The sequence below is a fragment of the Lepidochelys kempii genome, chromosome 7 (assembly GCF_965140285.1).
Source record: "Lepidochelys kempii isolate rLepKem1 chromosome 7, rLepKem1.hap1, whole genome shotgun sequence".
Taxonomy (NCBI): domain Eukaryota; kingdom Metazoa; phylum Chordata; order Testudines; family Cheloniidae; genus Lepidochelys; species Lepidochelys kempii.
This window is the reverse complement of record NC_136386.1, coordinates 20,933,603-20,954,639: the sequence shown is the minus strand read 5'-3', so window position 1 is coordinate 20,954,639 and position 21,037 is coordinate 20,933,603. Positions and strand designations below refer to the sequence as shown.

Sequence of the window (21,037 nt, the reverse complement as noted above, 5' to 3'; positions counted from 1 at the left end):
CAGGTACACGTGATTCGTTATCAGTGCTCAGTATTTTTCTGTTTGTCTGAAATTTCATTTCTCCATGACCCAAATGCCTAGTCATCAAGGTTTATCACTGTCACTTTTGTGCCCACTTTCTCAGGTTGTTAACTTGGCAACTGTTTTGCTGACTGTTTCATGCACAGACTGAAACTTTCGCACACTTTGCTTCTTTTAAAGTCTGCCCAGAATACTTGCTATTCAGCCCCCCAGGACTGAGTTATTACCAACTACCTAATCCTGAATGAAGATTCAACTACTATTGAAATTCAAAGAGGGCAGACAGTGCTTTAGAGGCTAGCAGAAGAGAATAAATAGGTCCATTTACACTGAAATAACTTAATAAGAAAAGGAGTATTTGTGGCACCTTAGAGACTAACAAATTTATTTGAGCATAAGCTTTTGTGAGCTACAGCACACTTCATCGGATGCTCAGGAAAGCTTATGCTCAAATAAATTGGTTAGTCTCTAAGGTGCCACAAGTACTCCTTTTCTTTTTGCGAATAAAGACTAACACGGCTGCTACTCTGAAACCTGTCATTAATAAGAAAGTAACACTAAACCAAAGTATTGATACAGGGCATATCAACAGTGTTGAGTGATGAAGCCAAAGGCTTTCAGCCCCCCAAGGGAGGCAAGTATCTAAACATTATCACACCTGCTGGAGCGAAACACCTGCTGGAGCGAATTAGTGCTATTGTAAAATGTACTTTGCTATATTTTGGTAACAACCGATTAATGAGCGTAAAGGCAAGTTACACATGGTACTTTCATATTATGAAAGGGATCTTACCCAAGGCTTCAGTATCACATTGACTATCATGGCCGTCTCTTTGCTAGTGGAAAGGGTGGTAAATGTATTATCCCTTTGACCTGCAAGTTGTAATCCAATGTAATTTTTATAATATACTGTCCATATACAAATCTAAAGCAAATCATCATATCTTTCATGTTACATATACTTAACTTCACATGATTCATGGACTATGGCAAGAGGTTCTTGTTGCTTCATAGCCACTATGGACTTCTGGGAGGTGAGTAAAAACAATGAGACAGGCTTCTAAGCAAGGTAAAAAGATTTTGCTTTTTTAATATCTGCTCAAGTCACAATATCTGCTCTGAGGGTGTTACTCCGGGTAACATTTCAATTTTATTGTCAATGGCATATTGTAAGAACATGTCTATACAGAAGGAACAGGCACTAACAGAGGGACCCCAAAAGCTGGGCTTTCAGAACAAAAGAACACAGTGATCAGCATTCTTCCCATTCACTTGATAGTTTTATCAAAAACTGCTCAACACACCACCATTTTCAAAAGGCAAGAGCCATATTCAATTCATAACATTTAAAAAGCCACACATTTTAACTTTAGTTTTCAGGAAATCTTTACCTGGAATCAGTAGTATATGCAGCCAATACCTTTTAGTGCCATTTGAAATTATGGCGTTTGCAACTTTTAAGCTTAGCTCCTTTCCAACTTTAAGGGCTACTCCCCAGCAGAGAAGCTTTAAGAAATTCCACAAAAAGCTTTTCCTATCAACAGCACAGAACACATTGAAAAGGAACAACTACTGATCAGAATGAACTGAAATGGATATAGACCTGACACACTGGCTAATGGAACTTTTTGGTTGAAAGAAGTATGTTTTATACTTTTACAGACATTATTCAACCCAATCTGCAAACTGAGAACTGGAGAAATTTTTTTTTAAAGCAGTGGCTGTACCCACTAACAGTTTACACAGTACATACATATAGACTTGCTCTTTCTGCAGTGTTTACTTTTAAGACCACAGGGCTGAGGTCTCTGCTCCTGTAATAAGTTATTTCATACAACACAGTGTATAGAACATTAAAGGTGAAACACTTCTTGAAGACTCAAAAGACAGACACTTTTCAAAACGTCCATGTGTCTGATTTTAAGGAGTGGAGACAAGAGCCTCCATGCATCTTCATTAGCTAGATCCCTTCTCCTCTTTGGCTACTGCAGCCTCTGTAGGAGTAGTTTCCAAATCTTTGCTCTGATTTTCTCTCTCTTCATCATCTTCTTGGGGGTAAAGGTCTGGATACTTCTGCATGCACTCCTGCATAGCCCGGAACTGGTCCACACAGTCCGATCCCTTTATTTCTTCTGTGCTATAGTGGAAACAGGAAAAGGCCGATTTGAATTGTTCCCCACAGGGACCACTAGCCATTCCACCAAGGCACGGGCAATTCCAATTGATATCTCCATTCGGCAATATCAATCCTGAACAAAAAGACAAAAGACAGAATAAAAATTAGGTGCCCTATAGGTTTTCTTCTTTGTTTTTAGGTGAATTTTGTTCTATGAAATGTACTGGGCGACAGCACTGAAGTCTGAGGTTCTTTATTATATCCACAAAACCAGTACAGAATCAACAGTGGCAGTGCAAGCCACCCTTTATTGCCTAGCCTTTGTGCCTCAACTCTGACCTGTATGACTCACTGCTGAGAAAGGGAAAGAGGAGAGGTTAGCTCATGTCCCAATTCAGTCTCTGGGAGAATAAAGAAATGATAGGGAAGGAAACAGAGAAGACAATGTACAGAAGAGAGGACACAATGACAACATCACAGGAAAAAGATATCAAGATCTATTCTAGGAATGAAAACACAAAACGTGAAGGCAAGAAGTTAAACAGCTTAACAATATCAAGAAACGTAAGTTTGTAAAAAAATAAAATAAAGTAAATTGGTAATGTTATTATAGGTTGTGCTACTAGCCTTCATCCCCCAAGAAGATGATAACTTAAGGTCACCTGATACTTACCACTATAAGTCCCTGTTTCCAGTCACTTATTATGTTGCCAAACTTTTAACTGTTTGAACTGAAGTTTTCCTTGATGAGTGTCTGCCTCAGTTGAATTTATTTTTTGAAAATTTAAGCCATAAAGCTTCAGCCATTGCTGAGAACAAGGCTAGGAAAAGATGTTTTGCCCATGTTAAAAAAATTTGGGTGACTTTTTCTTTGAAAAGCTTTAGTGACAGGGACTTGAAATTTGGAAGGACAGTGGCCTTTGTATCAGGGATGTGTCTTTTGCTGTCCCTGTGGAAATCTGCCCAGATTTGGCTGAGTTATATGCTTTATTTATTTATTTGAAGTTTGCACATGCTCAGGAGAGACTTCTTAGAGTTTAAGATTCTCTCTGAAGATTCTATCTGCACAGGGCCTATAGGTTATGTTACCCCAAGTGCTCGAGGGCCACAATTCATGTTTTATTTTTAAAAACAAAAATGAACAAAGTAGGGAAAAAAATAGCTAAGCACTCACTGTAGTATACACACTTAAAACGTTTACTATTTTTTGCTCAAGAATCTTGTGAGTCTCTGGAGTTCACGTCCATTCAACCAGATCAGGCCAGGAGAAAACAGCTTTTACAACTGAAGCAAAGTGGGTTTGGTTCAGCACCCCAGAAGGCACTGAATTCAGACTATCTGTTTTACACTAAGTCTAATAGTAAACTGCACAGTCCCCGTTATACCATTTCTGTGCTGGAAGTACTATTTACTACCCAAAGACTGGAACATTGTCATGCATAGGTCTTTTGGACATGCTCACAGAATTGTCACTTATCCTGCTGGAAAAAATTCAATCTCCTTCATGGACAAGATGTAGCTAGTACAGTACATCATGGCATCTTTGGCAAACTATAGCTGGGGGGTTGGGGGAGAGAAAGCAGGAGGTCATAAAAAAAGGTGGACAGCCTGTTGAAGACTCTCTATTGCTAGGGATGATATCAAGCAGAAAGAATGTAGATTGATCTTGCAGTGTAAAATAAATATGGTTTTGCTTTGTAAATAGACCAAACTAGAATTTGAAGTCACTGAGGGAAATTACGGAATATCAACTGTTAAAATGACTGGCTGTGTCTCAAATACTTTAAGAACATAGAAAAAGTTTTCTGAAAATAACCTGATCAGGGCATTGCAGTAATAAAATTCCTTGTCATATAACTCTCCAATCTGAAACAGAAATTATTAGTTTTAAAACTCAAGACTGCATGGTGATGTAGAAAATTCAATTGTAAATTATGACTTTCCACACATGAATCTTTGGCGCTTACTCCTGGATATTTTAAGAGTAGAAAAATAGGTATAACTCCACTAATCTCATCATTAAAAGACACAAGCTTCTAATACCAACTGCACAGAAACCACATTTTAAAAGAAAGCTGAACAAGAGTAAGAGCTTTGTTCCCAGTGGACCAGAGGCACAGAGGAGTCTCCCTACACTAAAAGTGATATAGTATATTAGCTAGAATTCTACCCAGACACCACTAGGGGCACATAGAACATCCTTTTACATGAAGCAAGTGGGCAGGATTTTTTTTTTTTTTTTTAATGTAATCTCTGAACTAATAGTAAATTGCACTTTTTCTTCTGGAGGTAGTCTGCAGCACATTGATCCTCTAATCCAGACCTACTGTTAAATACTAGTTGAGGCTACGCTTGAAAACCACTCAATTGGCATCATAACAGATCCAGGGCTTAGGCTGGCAATTCGTTGCAGAGCTCATCCAACCTAAACCCTCTTAGATAATGGAAATTGATATCACAACCACAAATAAAAATGTCTGCACTTATGGTAATACATGTTTTGTCCTCTCTAACCTACTTAAGTGCCTATAATTAGGTTGTATCAGAGATGCAGAGATCTGCATTAGGATTCCCTTTAACATTATAAATTCATTCTTGGAATATTGACTTTTGTTGCAGTTGGCTTGTAATGTGAGCTTGTATATCTATTATCTATTGCACCTCTAAAGTCTTCCCTTTATTAAATGCTTGTAAGTGGCGTTCTGCTGGGCATCATTTTTTTAAAATCATCCAACGGCGTTATAAGAACATAAGAATGGCCATATGGGGTCAGGCCAAAGGTCCATCTAGCCCAGTATCCTGTCTTCTGACAGTGGCCAATGCCAGGTGCCCCAGTGGAAATGAACAGAACAGGTAGTCATCAAGTGATCCATCCCCTGTCGCCCATTTCCAGCTTCCGGCAAACAGAGGTTGCCCATCCTGGCTAATAGCCATTGATGAACCTATCCTCCACGAATTTATCTAGTTCTTTTTTGAACCCTGTTATAGCCTTGGCCTTCACAACATCCTTTGGCAAAGAGTTCCACGGGTTGATTGTGTGTTGTGTGAAAAAATACTTCCTTTTGTTTGTTTTAAACCTGCTGCCTATAAATTTTATTTGGTGGCCTCTAGTTCTTGTGTTATGAGAAGGAATAACTAACACTTATGTACTTTCTCCACACCAGTCATGATTTTATAGACCTCTATCATATTTCCCCTTAGTCATCTCTTTTCCAAGCTGAAAAGTCCCAGTCTTATTAATGTCTCCTCATACAGCAGTCATTCTATACCTCTGATCATTTTTGTTGCCCTTTTCTGAACCTTTTCCAAGTCCCAATGTATCTTTTTTGAGATGGGGTGACCACATCTGCACGGAGTATTCAAGATGTGGGCGTACCATGGATTTATATAGAGGCAATATGATATTTTCTGTCTCATTATCTATACCTTTCCTAATGATTCCCAACATTGTTAGCTTTTTTAAGGCATTTGACTTGGTATTGCATGACATTTTGATTAAGAAACGTGAATCATATAAAACGAACTTGGCACCCATTAAATGGATTAAAAACTGGCTAACAGAGGTCTCAAACGGCAAACTGCGAATCATTATCCAGCAGATGTGTTTCTAGTGGGGTCCCGCAAAGATTGGTTGTTGGCTATTGAACATTTTTATCAGTGACCTGGAAGAAATCATAAATTATCACTGACAAACTTTGCAGATGACACAATAATCGAGGGAATGGTATATGCTGAAGAGGATAGGTCACTGATACAGACCAAGTGCGATCACCTGGTAATCTGGACGCCAGCAAACAATATGCGTCTTAATACACCTAAGGATATATCTAGGAACAAAGAATGTAGGCCACACTTACACGATGGGGGACTCTATCCTGGGATGCAGTGACTCTGAAAAAGATTTGGGGGTTGTGATAGAGTCACTGCACATGCGCTTCCAGTGTGATTCTATGGCCAAGAGGGCTAATGTGATTCTTGGATGCATAAACAGGGGAATTTTGAGTAGAAAAAGAGTTATTTTACCTCCGTTTTTGGCACTGGTGTGACCTCTGCTGGAATACTCTGTTCAATTTTGGTGTCAATAATTCAAGAAGCGTGTCGATAAATTGGAAAGGGTTCAGAGAAGAGCCATGAGAATGATTAAAGAATTAGAAAACACACCTTATAGTGACAGACTAAAGGAACTCAATTTATTTAGCTTAACATAGAGAAGGTTATGGGGTGACCTGATCATAGTTTATAACTACTACATGGGGAACAAATATTTGATAATGGGTAATTCAATCTTGCAAATGTATAACATGAGCCAATGGCCAGAAGCTGAAGCTAGACAAAACCTCAGACTGGAAAGAAGACATAAATTTTTAACAGAATATAATTAATCTTGGAACAATTTGCCAAGGGTCATGGTTGATTCTTCATCACTTGCAATTTTTAAATTAAGATTATATCTTTTAGAAAAACATCTACTCAATAATTATATTGAGGAAGTTCTATGGCCTGTGTTACACAGAGGTGAGCCTGTATGAACACAATGGTCCCTTCTGGCATTGGAATCTAAAAATTTAAAATACCCAGAATGCAAGAAGTGAATATGAGTTTGGCATATCTTGTATATTTTATAAGGGCACTTAATATTTATGTTTTGTACACCTTTAAAACACAGGAATATAAATTGCAAAAGGTGCAATGATGATGAGTTAACATTCTTAGGAGAACCTTTGTTTTAACTTCCTTACTTCTGAATATTTCAAATTCAAAACATTAACATTTTAGTTTCTCAATCCTCTTCAGACACGCTCCCCATTAAAAAAACCTCAGGAAAACCCCAAAACAATTAGCCTTGAGGAACTTGTAGGCTCTTCAAAATTAAGTTATTGAAGACTGGGAGCTTAAAAAGCTCTGCTGGTTTCTTTAGCAAGACTGGAAAGCCACACAATTCTCTCTTGCAGTGCAAAGAGGAAGTCAAGTCATAAATTTATCCTCAAAACTCACTTCTACTGTCTCACCTATGAAAAGTTTAAAAAACCCACAAAAGCACTAAAGTTAATGGAACTGTCAAGACATGTACCCAACTTGATCTTGTAGCATCCTTTCCTTCCGCTGATTTTTTTTTTTTTTTGGTCTGTTTATGATCCTCGTTTGTTGTGTAATGGGAAATTTAAGGGAAGGGCCTGTGCCTTCACCAGCAGTTTTGGGAACCACTCCTGCCACTAGACAATTATTTCAATACAGAACCTGCTTTTACACTGAAATCTATTTATTTAGAATCTTTTGTGATTAACTAACTCTTTCTACGTAAGACATTAGTTATGCTAACAGTGCTGTAACATTCACAAAAGTCACCTGGCATGCACAAACTATTTAAAAACAATTATAACAGGTTTCTCAATTTTAAATTATATAGATTTTGCAAGTGATAGGAACAGGTCCTCAGTTAGGAACAGTCACCCTGAAAAATTTGACACCTGTAATATTCATCTGTTTGCATGTGGAAGCAAAAAGCAAAGTCTTAGATTGGGAAAAATATTTTTTCATCTTTCGGTAATTCAAATGCTGATGACGAGATTCTTAGGCAATTTGCCCTGCCCACCCCTGCGAAGAAAGGATGTTATAATGAGAGTCACAATGTAACTTTAGGTACTGCTTTTATGTTCTAAAAGCTATAATTAAAATCTCTCACACACTTTGCCATCCCACTTAGTTGGGAATCATCTGCAGCTTTGCCCATTGTACTTTTAATACTTCTGGCTTAGAAAGTGGGCTCCAGACATTTTAATAATTGTAACTGAATCCTCATAACTGACAGTGTAGAAGGGGAGAAGAACAATACACCTATATCTTACCCAAGAGAAACAGCATATAATTAGGATTTTCCTATGCAAACTATTGATCAGAAACTTAATAAAGATAATCTTTGATTTAAAAGAGGAATTTAACAACTGGAGCTACAACAACAATTATGTTTTGCATTGTAATACCATGCGTTAGGAAGGCTGCAAAATAATGATCACATTCTGCATAAATGTAAAGGTTTACATTATATTAGGACTCAGTGCAGATTAATGACTTAATATAATAATCATATTCCTCTTTAAATGTGATTATTCTGTGTATAGTACAGTAAAAAAAGATCAAAAGGGCCATTACTGTGAATTATGCCACAGAAGTTGAACACTGGAAATCATATCTCCTGTTCAAAGTATAAGCTAAATTAAAAAAACCTGCATGTTACTTTATGATCGCCTAAAGACTTTTCCAAATTTTCTTTTAAATAAAAACCACACAATAAACTAGAGCTCCTGCCCTACAATGCTTCAAAATGTTTTGCCCATGTCTTTCCTCTCCATAGATTTCACTCCACTCAGATACAACTGCAATCTGTGATATGTGAATTGTTTATTTTTTTTATTTGATTGTTTTATTGTTGTAGCTTTGGAAAACTGAAGTGAGAAACTTTGAGAAAACCCTTAAATTTTGGCAGCAACTCACGGCATATTCAAAAAAGCATACTACAGTATTTAATGCAAAAACCACTTTCATGTTGGATCATATGTATTTCTAATGGAAAGGACAAGGATAAAATATCCTTTTCACTGCAAGATTTTCCCAACACAACTAGCTTCTGGCCTTTTCTCTCTCCTTCCCCACCCATAATAGGCCTGGACAGGCCAAATTGGGAATATAAATCCAGAGTACAGCTAGCAGGTGGTCTAAAGTGCTGGAATTACTGCTTTGTGAGAGGATACATATCTCCCTCCCACCAAAGCCCCTCCACATCCAACATAAACATGGCAATTTCACTGGCCCTTCCAGATGAGTTGTCTTGGCCACCTTAAAATTCTGCCCAGGCTGTCCAACTGGGAAAGAATCTAGACTCTATGACATACTAACTTCATTTGTGCAACCACTGCCATGAAAGAACAACACAGAAACTTGTCCTTACAGGTCCCAAGAGAACAACTATGCTCAGAGTTCATGTTCGAATCACTTGCATGGCTGTTCTGCATCACACCAACGCCAAGAGATCCTTTTCTTCCCTCTTTTGATCTGGCACTGACAATACAGCAAACCTCACTGGCTTGCTGGACCATAATTAGTAATATAACTCAAAATATCCTGAACTGTTATGGCTCAGTTCCAATAAGGTAAGTTTAAATTCACACACCCCATTACTAGAGAAGCCCTGGTTGTTGAAGACATGACTTCTAGTGCAGAACAGAAGTGTCACTTAAAAAAATTCCAACACACTGTCTTTACAATGATAACGGGAGATATTCGAAGACTTGAAGCAGCTTCCTATATCCCAAGACTGCATGAATGTAAGAATTTGCCAATATAAGCAGCAGTCTTTTTTGTTCAGTTATACACCACGTAAGGTGACTTATCAGTCTATGAACTGTTAACATGCATTATAACATCTCCAAGAGCTTATATGTTCTCCAGATGTGAGGTTGTGGTGGGATCTTTATTTCTGGTAGTCTAGTTTTGCAGAAGAGAGACAGGCCAGGCAGAAGGGAGTTGGGATCTTACCACCGCTATATTAATCAATGAAAAAGATCACCCATCACAGGCTATTAACACTATACTTAAAACGGCTTTTTCTAAAAATTTGAGACAGCATTTAAATACATTTCCTCATTGTTTTTTCCACAGAGTACAATAACTGGCTGATCAGATAAATTTCTCTCAGAAAATGCTTTTCATATAAGGGTCAACTGTATTACAGAACTGACTATTTGTAGATACTGTGGGCTCTATTCTCCTCTCCATAATCAGGGAGTTGTATATACAGACATAAATTGAGAAGAAAACAGATGCAAATAGTTTGGATTTCATGGCCAGTACCAGATTCTACTTGAAATCTTTAGAAGCTGATGCACTGTTTTCATAGAGGAGATGCTGACAAATCTTATTGTGCAGATTGGTGAAAACAAATCTGCTGTTTGAGCATTGGCTCTTAGCTAGTAACACATCCTGCCTGAAAATATGAGGGGTAAAGGAACTCCTGACAGACACTAAACTTTAGCTTCAACACATCTTTCAGAAAAAAGACACACACACTGGAAAGTTTAAGGGGGAAACCAGCTATTTCTTTTCATCTCAGAAAGGGTGTAAGGTTAACCTCAATCACACCAAGCCTGCCAGTCCCATATATTGAGAAGGCCAATTGAACTTATTTTGAGCACCTTATCTGAGGTACATCATCAAGTACTGTGTAAGAATGTCTGTTTCTACTTACCTGTTACTGTGAAGTTATGTTTAATCATCTTTTATTACTAGCTTTCACAAGAAGTTCCACATGGGCTGTTCTCTCAACCTACCACCTAAACATAACATTGTCTTAAATTCACAGATACTGGGCTAATACTAAATGTCTTGGGTTAAACAACTGCACACACCAGGGTTAAATGTTCTTTCTAACATACATATGCTATCACATCCTTACTGAGCAATACCTCAGAATATCGCCCCACTTCATAGATTCTAGCAGCCTTCTGAGTGGGTGAACTGACTGATGGCCGAGAGATTGGGGTACAGAGCATCTCTCACCGTACTGTCCTAAACTTCAAAAGAAACTTTTGACTTTGAATCAAGAATGCTATGGGAAGGAGTCTGGTAAGTTACTGTTCTATCTGAAAGAAGTCTGTTCACCTGACATACATGTAGCATCTAAAGTCAAAAGATTTCTCTATTCCCTTGTCCCAATTTTCATTTAGATCATTACAAAAGTCAAAGGATCCATGTTGAGGATGTGTTCACTCTGAATACTGCTGTAAACAGGTTCAGAATCTGTGCAGGTATGTAATGCACGCTCATTTTAGCACAAATCTATGTATGAAAACAAAAAAGTTTAATTATACAGGAAAAGATGGTTCAAATTAGATTGTGTACTGTATGTTTGTTTGTACCACCAATATCCTTTTCTGAGTGCTAAATGATGTGTGAATACTGCCCCCTGGAGATTAAAATGCTAGGGGCAGAGTTTCTGCTAACTACTGTATGTTTAGCAGATTTTCAGCTGGGAAAAGAAACAACTTAGCTCAACTTCAGTCAAAGTTGGAGGCAACAAGACTTGATACTTAGTATACCTCAATTCATGCAAACTGAAGTAGACATTACAGCCAAATTTCAAACTGGAGTACCTGAACTTATGCACCCAAATAAAAGCAACCAATTTTCAGAATTGCTTGAGTGTCCACAGTTCCAATTGATTTCAACAGGAGCTGTGAATAGTAATAGCACCTCTAAAAATGAGATTGTTTCCATTCAGGTCCCAACTTCTGGCACTCATATTTCAAACAGTTGCCTTTTGTGCCTGGTGAACATAAAAGCAATCCAATAAATCCCAAATCCAGTCTTAAATTTTCACAGACATTTATTAGCCTGGGTCAAAATATATCCACTCAGCTTTTACCATGACTATAAACTAAGATATTTTACTCACCGATTTTAAGAAAAAAAGATTACTTGCCCAAGGCAACCATGATTTTACAAGGCTTAATCCCATGTTATTCTGTCTCACAAAAAGCAGAATAAATAGCAATAGTAAAAGCAGAGAGTTCTTAAATTTGTTCACTTGCAGATGTGAACGGTTTAGCAACAGTACTGGTTTATCTTGCATGATATTTTGGCAAACTTCAGTTCCAAACTGCAAATGTTAAATTACTTGCCTCTTAAAGCATTAGTGCCAACTGGATCCCTTTAGAGTGGTCATTATGTGACAGGAGGAGGAAAATAGTTTTAGTACTTGTTGAAATGGGTTACTGGGTGTAGAATAAGTAGTTGAGGCTGAAGGGGGACCATTAGAAAACATGCAGAATAAAGAAGTTAGAGAAACACTAAGCTACTGTATGGCATTAAACTGCGTTAACTCCTCCTCTTAGACCTGTTCAAGACATGATTAACGGTCTTTGGGGGAGCGTACTGTAACGCCCATATTCCTCATTTTCATGGAATTGTGATCTCACATATAAAGCATGCCTTGTAAGGTATCAGGGGAAAGGTTATGCTCTGCTGAAAGTCATTCTCTATCCATATTTCCATGATATGCATCTGAGGAAGTGAGCTGTAGCTCACGAAAGCTTATGCTCTAATAAATTGGTTAGTCTCTAAGGTGCCACAAGTACTCCTTTTCTTTTCTTTTATCCATATATGTGTATCATTAATGCATATGAAGTTATGAGAAGTGTGTTGTATGGTGGTCACTAAAACATGCTGTAAGTTGGGGAATCAGCCAGATATTAGCTCCCCAGAGGCAAAAGCAAAGAAAGTAACCAACGCCCAGGCTGGGTGTCAAACAACCCATCAACAGCCATTGTCCAGCAAGGGAGCTACAATGCAATGACTCACCTGCATGAGGCCACACCAGGGGAATTGCTCAACCTTGCCTGGAGAGACTCAGCAATGCCCCCCAGACATGCCTGGACTTGTACTCCCCAAGCACATGGACTGAGGATATAAAACAGACAGAGTGGACACATACTGGGCCCTTCTCCTGTCCCCACCTTCACTGCAAGCAACTAAGGGCTTGGCTACACTTGCGAGTTACAGCGCAATAAAGGAGCCCTGGGCACACTAGCTCACTACCTGTCCACACTGGCAAGGCACGTAGAGTGCTCTGACTCCGCGGCTAAAGCGCAGCTGGTACTCCACCTTGGCGAGTGGAATAACGTTTGCTGCGCCCCCGCTGGAGCGCCGCGGAGCCAGTGTGAACGAGGTGTTGCTTTACTGCGCTCTGATCAGCCTCTGGAAACATCCCATAATCCCCGAAAGTCAAGTGGCCACTCTTGTCATTATTGTGAAATCGGCTGCAGGAATGCGGAAATGCCCTTTCAAAGCTCCATTCTGGAGAAGCCAGCTGCTTATCAGCTCTGAGAAAAAGCAAACATTTACTGTTTGCTTTGAGTGAGGGGGGGGTCTGAACTTACAAGACAGCATGTTGACACACTCTCCCCACCACATACACACAACACACTCCACCCCACCCCACCCATTTGAAAAGCACGCTGCAGTCAGTTGCATGCTGGGATAGCTGCCCATAATGCACCGCTCCCTATGCTGCTGCAAGTGCCACAAATGTGGCCACGCCAGTGCGCCTGCAGCTGTCGGTGTGGACAGACTGCAGCGCTTTCCCTACTGCGCTCTCCGAAGGCGGGTTCAACTCCCAGAGCTCTACTTATGCAAGTGCAGCCATGCCCTAAGACACTGAGAAGAAAACAAGACTCCAACAGAGGTGACTGGCCTGCAATATCCAGTGGGGTGTTGCCCAGTCTAATAGGATTGAGAGTTTAGACTGCGTGCTTTTATTTTATTTTGGTAACCACTCTGACTTTTTGCCTATCACTTAAAATCTACCTTTGTAGTTAATAAATTTGTTTGTTTATTCTACCTGAAGCAGTGTCTTTGATTTGAAGCATGTCAGAGACTCCCCCTGGGATAACAAGCCTGGTGCATATCAATTTCTTTGTTAAACTGACAAACTCATAAAAGCTTGCAGTGTCCAGCGGGCATAACTGGATGCTGCAAGACGGAGGTTCCTGGGGTTGTGTCTGGGGCCAGAAATATTGGCTAGTGTCATTCGGTTGCACAATCCAAGGAGCAACTTACATGCTAGAGGCTGTGCGTGAACAGCCCAGGAATGGGGGTTCTCACAGCAAAGCAGGGTAAGGCTGGCTCCCAGAGTCAAGGATTGGAGTGACCTAGTAGATCACTGGTCCAGATAATATGAGAGGGGAACACACACAGACAAGGATTATGTCTCCATTTAAAAGTAAAAAGTAAGTTAAAGTTAAAGAGTAAGTTTAATGGTACTGCATTAGGAAAAAGAATGACCTAGCTTTTAGAGATTCTCTGGGGACTTACTCCACTAATTTAAATGGGAGCCACAAAAATACTTTAGATTGTTAAATATATGTCTTACCATCCTCTTACCAAATGTTACTGACCTTGGTCTTCATAAGGGTCATTGGGGTCATCTGCTACCAGTTCTGCACTGCTTGGTGTCTCATGGTCCTCTTTGGTTACAAATATAATTCTGTCTTTTCCTAACATTTTAAGGAAAGACAAAAAGCAAGAGTTCAGAAAAAGGATTAAGCTGAGACAAAACAAGCCACTTACAAAGCCGCTGCACAGTACGAGCTTTTGAACTGTTGTGCATGTAAACAGATGCATTCATTTTAAGAGCTAATGAGTCTGCTCTACTTGACCCTGGTTAGTCTTCAATTGGAGCAGTGTTCGGTTTTGGGCATCACATTTTAAAAAAGACAAATTGGAGAGTGTTCAGAGGAGAGCCGCTAAAAAATGACAAAAAGATTTGGAAAATAAGACTTACAAGGAAAGGTTAAGAGAATCAGGCTACGTTCAATCTAGAAAAAAGGTTGACTGAGGCGAGACAGGATAACTGTCTACAAATACATAAAAGATGGTATGAAGAGGACAGGAATCACTTATTCTGATTAATCAACAAGGACAGAGCAAGACATAATGAGCTTAAGATACAGCAGGGTAATTTAGGAAAAATATTCACATCTTTATAAGAGCCGTTAGGCAATAGAACTTGATGTCAGGGGAGATGTAGAGGGGTCCTCATTGAAGGGATTCAAGGCTACTATAGGTGTCCATCTATCAGAGATTCTGAGTCAACTCTTAGGATTCATGGACTTGGGGTTAGAAATTACTCCAGGACCCACTATTATTTGTATTTCAGTGACACCTAGGAACGACACTAAAAAAATTAGGGACCCTTTATGTGAAAAGACCTTTCAGAATTAAAGTTATAAAAGAACACAACAATGGCCATACTGGGTCAGACCAATAATCCATCTAGCCCAGTATCCTGTCTTCCAACAGTGGCCAGTGCTAGGGGCTTCAGAGGGAATGAACAGAACAGATAATTATCAAGTGATCCATCCCCTGTCACCCATTCCCAGCTTCTGGCAAGCAGAGGCTAGGGACACTTCAGAACACGGTTTTGCATCCCTCCTCACCCTGGCTAATAACCACTGATGGACCTATCCAGTTCTTTTTGAACCCTGTTATAGCCTCGGCCTTCACAACATCCTCTGGCAAAGAGTTCCACGGGTTGATTGTGCATTGTGTGAAGAAATACTTCCTTTTGTTTGTTTTAAACCTGCTGCCTATTAATTTTATTTGGTGACCAGTAGTTCTTGTGTTATGAGGAGTAAACAGTGCTTGCCTATTTATTTTCTCCATACCAGTCATGATTTTATAGACATCATATCATATCATATCCCCCTTTAGTCATCTCTTTTCCAAGCTGAAGAGTCCCAGTCTTATTAATCTCTCTTCACATGAAAGCTGTTCCATACCCCTAATCATTTTTGTTTCTCTTTGCGGTACCTTTTCTGAGATGGGGCGACCACGTCTGCACGCAGTATTCAAGATGTGAGCGTACCATGGATTTCTAGAGGCAATATGATATTTTCTGTTTTATTATCTATCCCTTTCTTAATGATTCCCAACACTGTCAGCTTTTTTGACTGCCGCTGCACATTGAGTGTATGTTTTCAGAGAACTATCCACAATGACTCCAAGATCTCTTTCTTGAGTTGTAATAGCTAATTTAGACCCCATCCTTTTATATGTATAGTTGGGATTATGTTTTCCAAGGTGCATTACTTTGCATTTTTTAACACTGAATTTCATCTGCCATTTTGTTGCCCAGTCATCCAGTTTCATGAGATCCCTTTGTAACTCTTCACAGTTTGCCTGGGTCTTAACTATCTTGAGTAGTTTTGTATCATCCGCAAATTTTTCCACCTCACTGTGTCCACTCTTTTCCAGATCATTTATAATGTTGAACAATACTGGTCCCAGTATAGACCCCTGGGGGACACCACTATTTACCTCTCTCCATTCTGAAAACTGACCATTTATTCTTACCTTTTGTTTCCTATATTTTAACCAGTTATTGATCCATGAGAGGACCCTCCCTCTTATCCCATGACAGCTTACTTTGCTTAAGAACCTTTGGTGAGGGACGTTGTCAAAAGCTTTCTGAAAATCTAAGTACACTATATCCAAAGGATCACCCTTTTCCACATGCTTGTTGACCCCCTCAAGAATTCTAGCAGATTGGTGAGGCATGATTTCCCTTTACAAAAACCACATTGATTCTTCCTCCAACAAATCATGTTCATCTATGTGTGTGATAATTCTGTTCTTTACTACAGTTTCAACGAATTTGACTGGTACTAAAGTTAGGTTTATTGGCCTGTAATTGCCGGGATCACCTCTGGAGCCTTTTTTAAAAATTGGCATCACATTAGCTATCCTCCAGTCATCTGGTACAGAAGCTGATTTAAATGATAGGTTACATACCACAGTTAGTAGTTCTGCAATTTCACATTTGAGTTCCTTCAGAACTCTTGGGTGAATACCACATGGTCCTAGTGACTTATTACTGTTCAGTTTATCAATTTGTTCCAAAACCTCCTTTAATGACACCTCAATCTGGGACAGTTCCTCGGATTTGTCACCTAAAAAGAATGGCTCAGGTTTGGGAATCTCCCTCACATCCTCAGCCATGAAGACTGATGCAAAGAATTGTTTTGTTTCTCCACATTTTGTTTCTCTGCATTGAACTTTAGTGTCCCATTAGACAGTAAAGACAGGACCCAAACCATATTCTCTTGAGGCATCTAGGCAGGATTTCCTCTAGGATATACTAAGGCAGCTAAAAACGGCAAATGTAGTGGCTAATTTCAGGTGAGCTTTGAAGGTCAGAGCCATAAGGCACCACTGGCTTGCTAAGAACACCTGCAAACCCCCTATCGCACTCGCCACATATGAAGATGCAACATAACTTAAAAGCAAAGTAACTAGCTTCCTACTGATCTTTCCCAGATGTCAAACACCAGATAACTTTTTTTTTTAATAGTTAAAATATTAACTAGCTAGCACTGGTTAAAGTTTAGCATAGAAAAAACAATGACCATCAGTCAATTACTAAGAAACTATGTACCACATTACACCATTTATTCATGTAGTTCAATATTCCTCCTCCAACAGAGAAAGCTAAAAAACCCCATAATATATCTAATCAGCTGTAGCCAGATTTTATTAGGGTGCACATCACTGGAGTAGAGTTCCACAATGCTATATGTTTGGAGCTGGGAGATGATGTGGGGCAGACACCACAGGGTTTAGGGAGGAGTTTATCTTATGCCCTGAAGCATTCAAAGTGATTAGTCTTATCTTGGCAAGCATGGCTACCGTCAAGGTGACCTTAAGAATTACTGCTCTTTGTGGAGAAGTTTCTTTCTAATATGCATGTAAGGTAATTTGCTACAGAGCAGGTAGTACTTTTAGGCAGTCTTGACTGTGACTTGTCAAAAATTTATTGATTTTTGCAATTGAGTTACCATAAGAACTAAAACTCAGGTGCACCTCTGTATATATCCTGTTTACAGTCTAGTTAAACAAGAAACTGGCAGCTCTTAATTTGTAACCCAAGGTCACAGCTCATTTCACTGAAGATCAGGGACATTGAAAAGTTACAGGTTTCAGAGTAGCAGCCGTGTTAGTCTGTATTCACAAAAAGAACAGGAGTACTTGTGAAACCTAGAGACTAACCAATTTAAGAATGGCAATACCGCAACTTCCCTACAGTAGCCAGTAAAACTAAAGCTTATGCTCAAATAAATTTGTTAGTCTCTAAGGTGCCACAAGTACTCCTGTTCTTTTTGAAAAGTTGAAAACTGGCTTGGATAGCAATATCATCAAATGGACAGAGTTGGCTAAAGGGACACAAACAAAGGGTATTGATAAATGGCACATGTGCTGAGTTCCAGGCAAGTGTCTAGTGGACTATTGAGGGGATCTTTTGTATTAGGGATGGATTTAATATTTTTATTAGTGATTTACATGAACAAAGTAAAGAGCACATTAAATTTGCCGATTATATTAAATTGGGAAGTGCTGTGAACACTATCAAGGATAGAAAAATACAGTCTGCATAAGATTTGAAGGGTGTAAACACTGCAAAGATAGAACTCACTGTGAAGGTCCAAGGGTATACAAGTGAGCTGTAGCTCACGAAAGCTTATGCTCAAATAAATTGGTTAGTCTCTAAGGTGCCACAAATACTCCTTTTCTTTTTACTCTGAAACTAGAGTAATGGAAAGTTTAGGGGAAATTTAGGATGATTCTCAGGGTAAATTTTTCTAACTGAAGTCTATGAGACTGCAGAATAGTCTCCCAAAAGGAAATGTTGGAAACTTCATTGGGAAATAATCTTTCATTTGCGAGGGAAGAGAAAGGGTGATATACAATAGCCTCCTTCTATCTCACATTTCCTTGAAGCTACCACAATGAGTCAACAGGGAGGGTAGGATTAGAAATTAAGGCTTTCCTAGCTCTCGGTAACATGATTGCCATTAGTGGACACATACAAATTACAAGATGTATAAACGTTTGGTGAAATATTTACTAATCTTCATTTCGATGTGTCTGAAATATACCAGTTAGATGTGTGAAGTGTCTTTGTGGCAATTGCTATTTCAAACACCGTAGAGTGCATGACTGCAAACCCTTCACCCTGTCAAGCAAACTTTGCAGCCATGAATAATACTGGAACAAATTATTAATCCATATGTAAGCACCTAGAGGATAACAGGGTTATAAGGAATAGCCAGCATGGATTTTTCAAGAAAAAAATCATGCCACAACAACCTAATGTCCTTCCTCGACAGAGTTACTGGCCTAGTGAATAGCGGTGAAGCAGTAGGTATGATATATAGGGTCCTACCAAATTCCTGGCCATGAAAAACGTGTCACAGACTGTGAAATCTGGCTACTGTAGGAAAGTTGTGGTATTGCCATCCTTATTTCTATGCTGCCTTCAGAGCTGGGTGGCCAGCAGCAGGTCCGGCTCCTAGGCCGGGTTTGCGGGAGGGAGAGCGCGCATGGGGCTCCATGCGCTGCCCCCCACACCAAGCACCAGCTCTGCACTCCCATTGGTCAGTTCCCGGCCAATGGGAGCTGGGGATGGTGGTGCCTGTGGGTGAGAACCACACAGAGCTGCTTTTGAGCCTCAGCCAACGAGCTGGACCTGCTGCTGGTCGCTTCCGGGGTGAGGCGCAGTCCTTGGTGCCACTACAGGCAGGAAGCCTACCTTACTACCCCCGCTGCACTCCTGACCAGGAGCTACGCGAGGTAAGCCTGAGCCCGAACCCTGAGACCCCCGGCCAACCCGGAGCACCCTTCTGCACCCCAAACTCATCATCCCCAGCCCCACCCTCGAGCCCGCACCCAGTAGTGCCATACTAGGATATCAATGTGGAGCCAAACTGGCATGCTCCCGGTATGTCTTACACACCATCCTGTGCAGCTTTGGGGTTTTCCTTGTTCTCCCATTTGAGTACTGACCCAGCTCAGATAGCGAGAGCTACCACAACCACAGTGCAATCTGGCTAAAAGACATAGAAATTACAGTGCCAGATTGAATGAGTGGTCCATATAACCCAGTATTGCATCTCCAGCACAGACAGCACCAGCCCTTCACAGGAAGGTACAAGGTAACCAGATAGTGGACAATTAAGTCTCATCTACACAGTGTGGCAATGCGCACTAGAGGGGTGTGAATCCTAAAATGCTTAGGGCAGAACGTTGGCATGTTTTAGAATTCACCCAACCCCCTGAGGCACCACGTAGACTAGCCCTGAGAGTAGGTTCTTATTTAACGCTTGCTATAAAATGGCTTATGCTGCAAAGTGCAAGGGTTTTATTTTTTACATTGTAGCATAACTGGGTATTTTTACCATGCGTACATATGCCTAAGCCTTATTTGATGCCTACTAAACCTCTGGCCTCAGGGACATCTTGTGCCAGTGAGAGATCAACTCTCATTATTTTATCACAAATCTCATGATAGGCGACGTATTTCTTAACATCGCAATTGCTGGAATGAAGAGACTCAACTATACATATATATATATATATATTTTAATAAAAGAAGCTCCTAGCGGTCATGATTGAGAGGAGGGGGGAAAAAAACATGAAAATGGGACACGAGCAAACCCTAAAGGCTCAAAAAACCGAACGCAAACACGGGGGACGGGCTCCTGGTTTTACCACGCCCGAGGCTAGCCAGCCAGCCGCACTGCACCCGTGAATTATGGCCCTCGAAGGAGTACTGCCCGTGACGGCTGCGCAGGGCGCCGCTTGTCCCCACGTGCGGGCAGGAAGGCGGCTCCGCGTGCTCTCTACCCCACGCGGGGTCACCGTGGCCGCCCTCCGCCTCACGCGCCCCCAAGCCGCGCCGTGCCCCGCCCCTGAGAGCGGGCCCTTCACACAACGCCCCCGCGGGCCCTCCCCCCCCCAGCACTGAGGGGAGGGCCGGCCCTCCCCCCGCCACGCACCTTCTTGCCTGCAGTAGGACATGGTGAGGGACGGGGTGGTCTCTCCGCAGCTCCGGCCCGCGGCGACTGACTGACTGACTGACCCAGCCAGCGACCCGTCCGTCCCCGCCAGCGCCTGAACCAGCGGCGGCCGGCGCGCCACACTGCGACCTCTCACTCCGCTCCCAGAAGGACCCCGGGCTGCCCGGCTCCGCGCCTGATTGAGAGCCTGAGAGCGACCTCAATCGGTCGCAGCTCAACGGAGGAGCCGTTAGGGAAGCCGGGGCCGCAGCCAGGACCCGGAGCTTTGCCGGTCACCCTTCCGCCTATCCCGGCGTGCTTTGCGTTTTGCCGCGCTTCTTACAGAAACAGGACTGCGTTTCCCATCGGGCCCTGTGACAGCGAGCTGTCCCGGCTCGGATTCGCCCGAAGCACCCTTCTCGCGCGCGTGGACTGCATTTCCCAGCAGGCCCCACGGCGGCGCCACAGCTTGAAACTACCTTTCCCAGCATGCCCTACGCCAACTCTCAGTTTGGAA

General features: G+C 41.0%; 1 protein-coding gene across 2 annotated transcripts; it reads right to left on the bottom strand.

Moving 5' to 3' along the window:
• Positions 1-1,152: 1,152 nt before the first annotated feature.
• Positions 1,153-20,850, bottom strand: CHCHD4 (coiled-coil-helix-coiled-coil-helix domain containing 4). 2 transcript variants are annotated; one of them, XM_073351314.2, is made up of 4 exons: positions 20,521-20,850; positions 14,086-14,184; positions 6,161-6,199; positions 1,153-2,270 (listed from the first exon to the last, which is right to left on the bottom strand). In XM_073351314.2, the coding sequence occupies exons 1-4, from the start codon at positions 20,540-20,542 to the stop codon at positions 1,978-1,980; spliced, it is 453 nt and encodes a 150-aa protein (XP_073207415.1). In that variant the 5' UTR covers positions 20,543-20,850; the 3' UTR covers positions 1,153-1,977. The 2 variants fall into 2 exon arrangements, with proteins under 2 accessions (XP_073207415.1, XP_073207416.1); XM_073351315.2 differs by lacking the exon at positions 6,161-6,199 and having other exon boundaries at positions 20,521-20,848.
• Between the last annotated feature and the right edge of the window lie 187 nt (positions 20,851-21,037).

Bases quoted from the DNA above. Each gene is read 5' to 3' on its own strand.
- CHCHD4 (XM_073351314.2), bottom strand. From the start codon at position 20,542: ATGTCCTACTGCAGGCAAGAAG. The intron at 6,200-14,085 runs GTCAGTAACATT...AAAATTGAACAG, and splicing joins TGACCCTTATGAAGACCAAG to AGTATTCCAGCAGAGGTCAC. The intron at 2,271-6,160 runs GTAAAATAACTC...CTTTTTGTTCAG, and splicing joins CACCAGTGCCAAAAACGGAG to GATTGATATTGCCGAATGGA.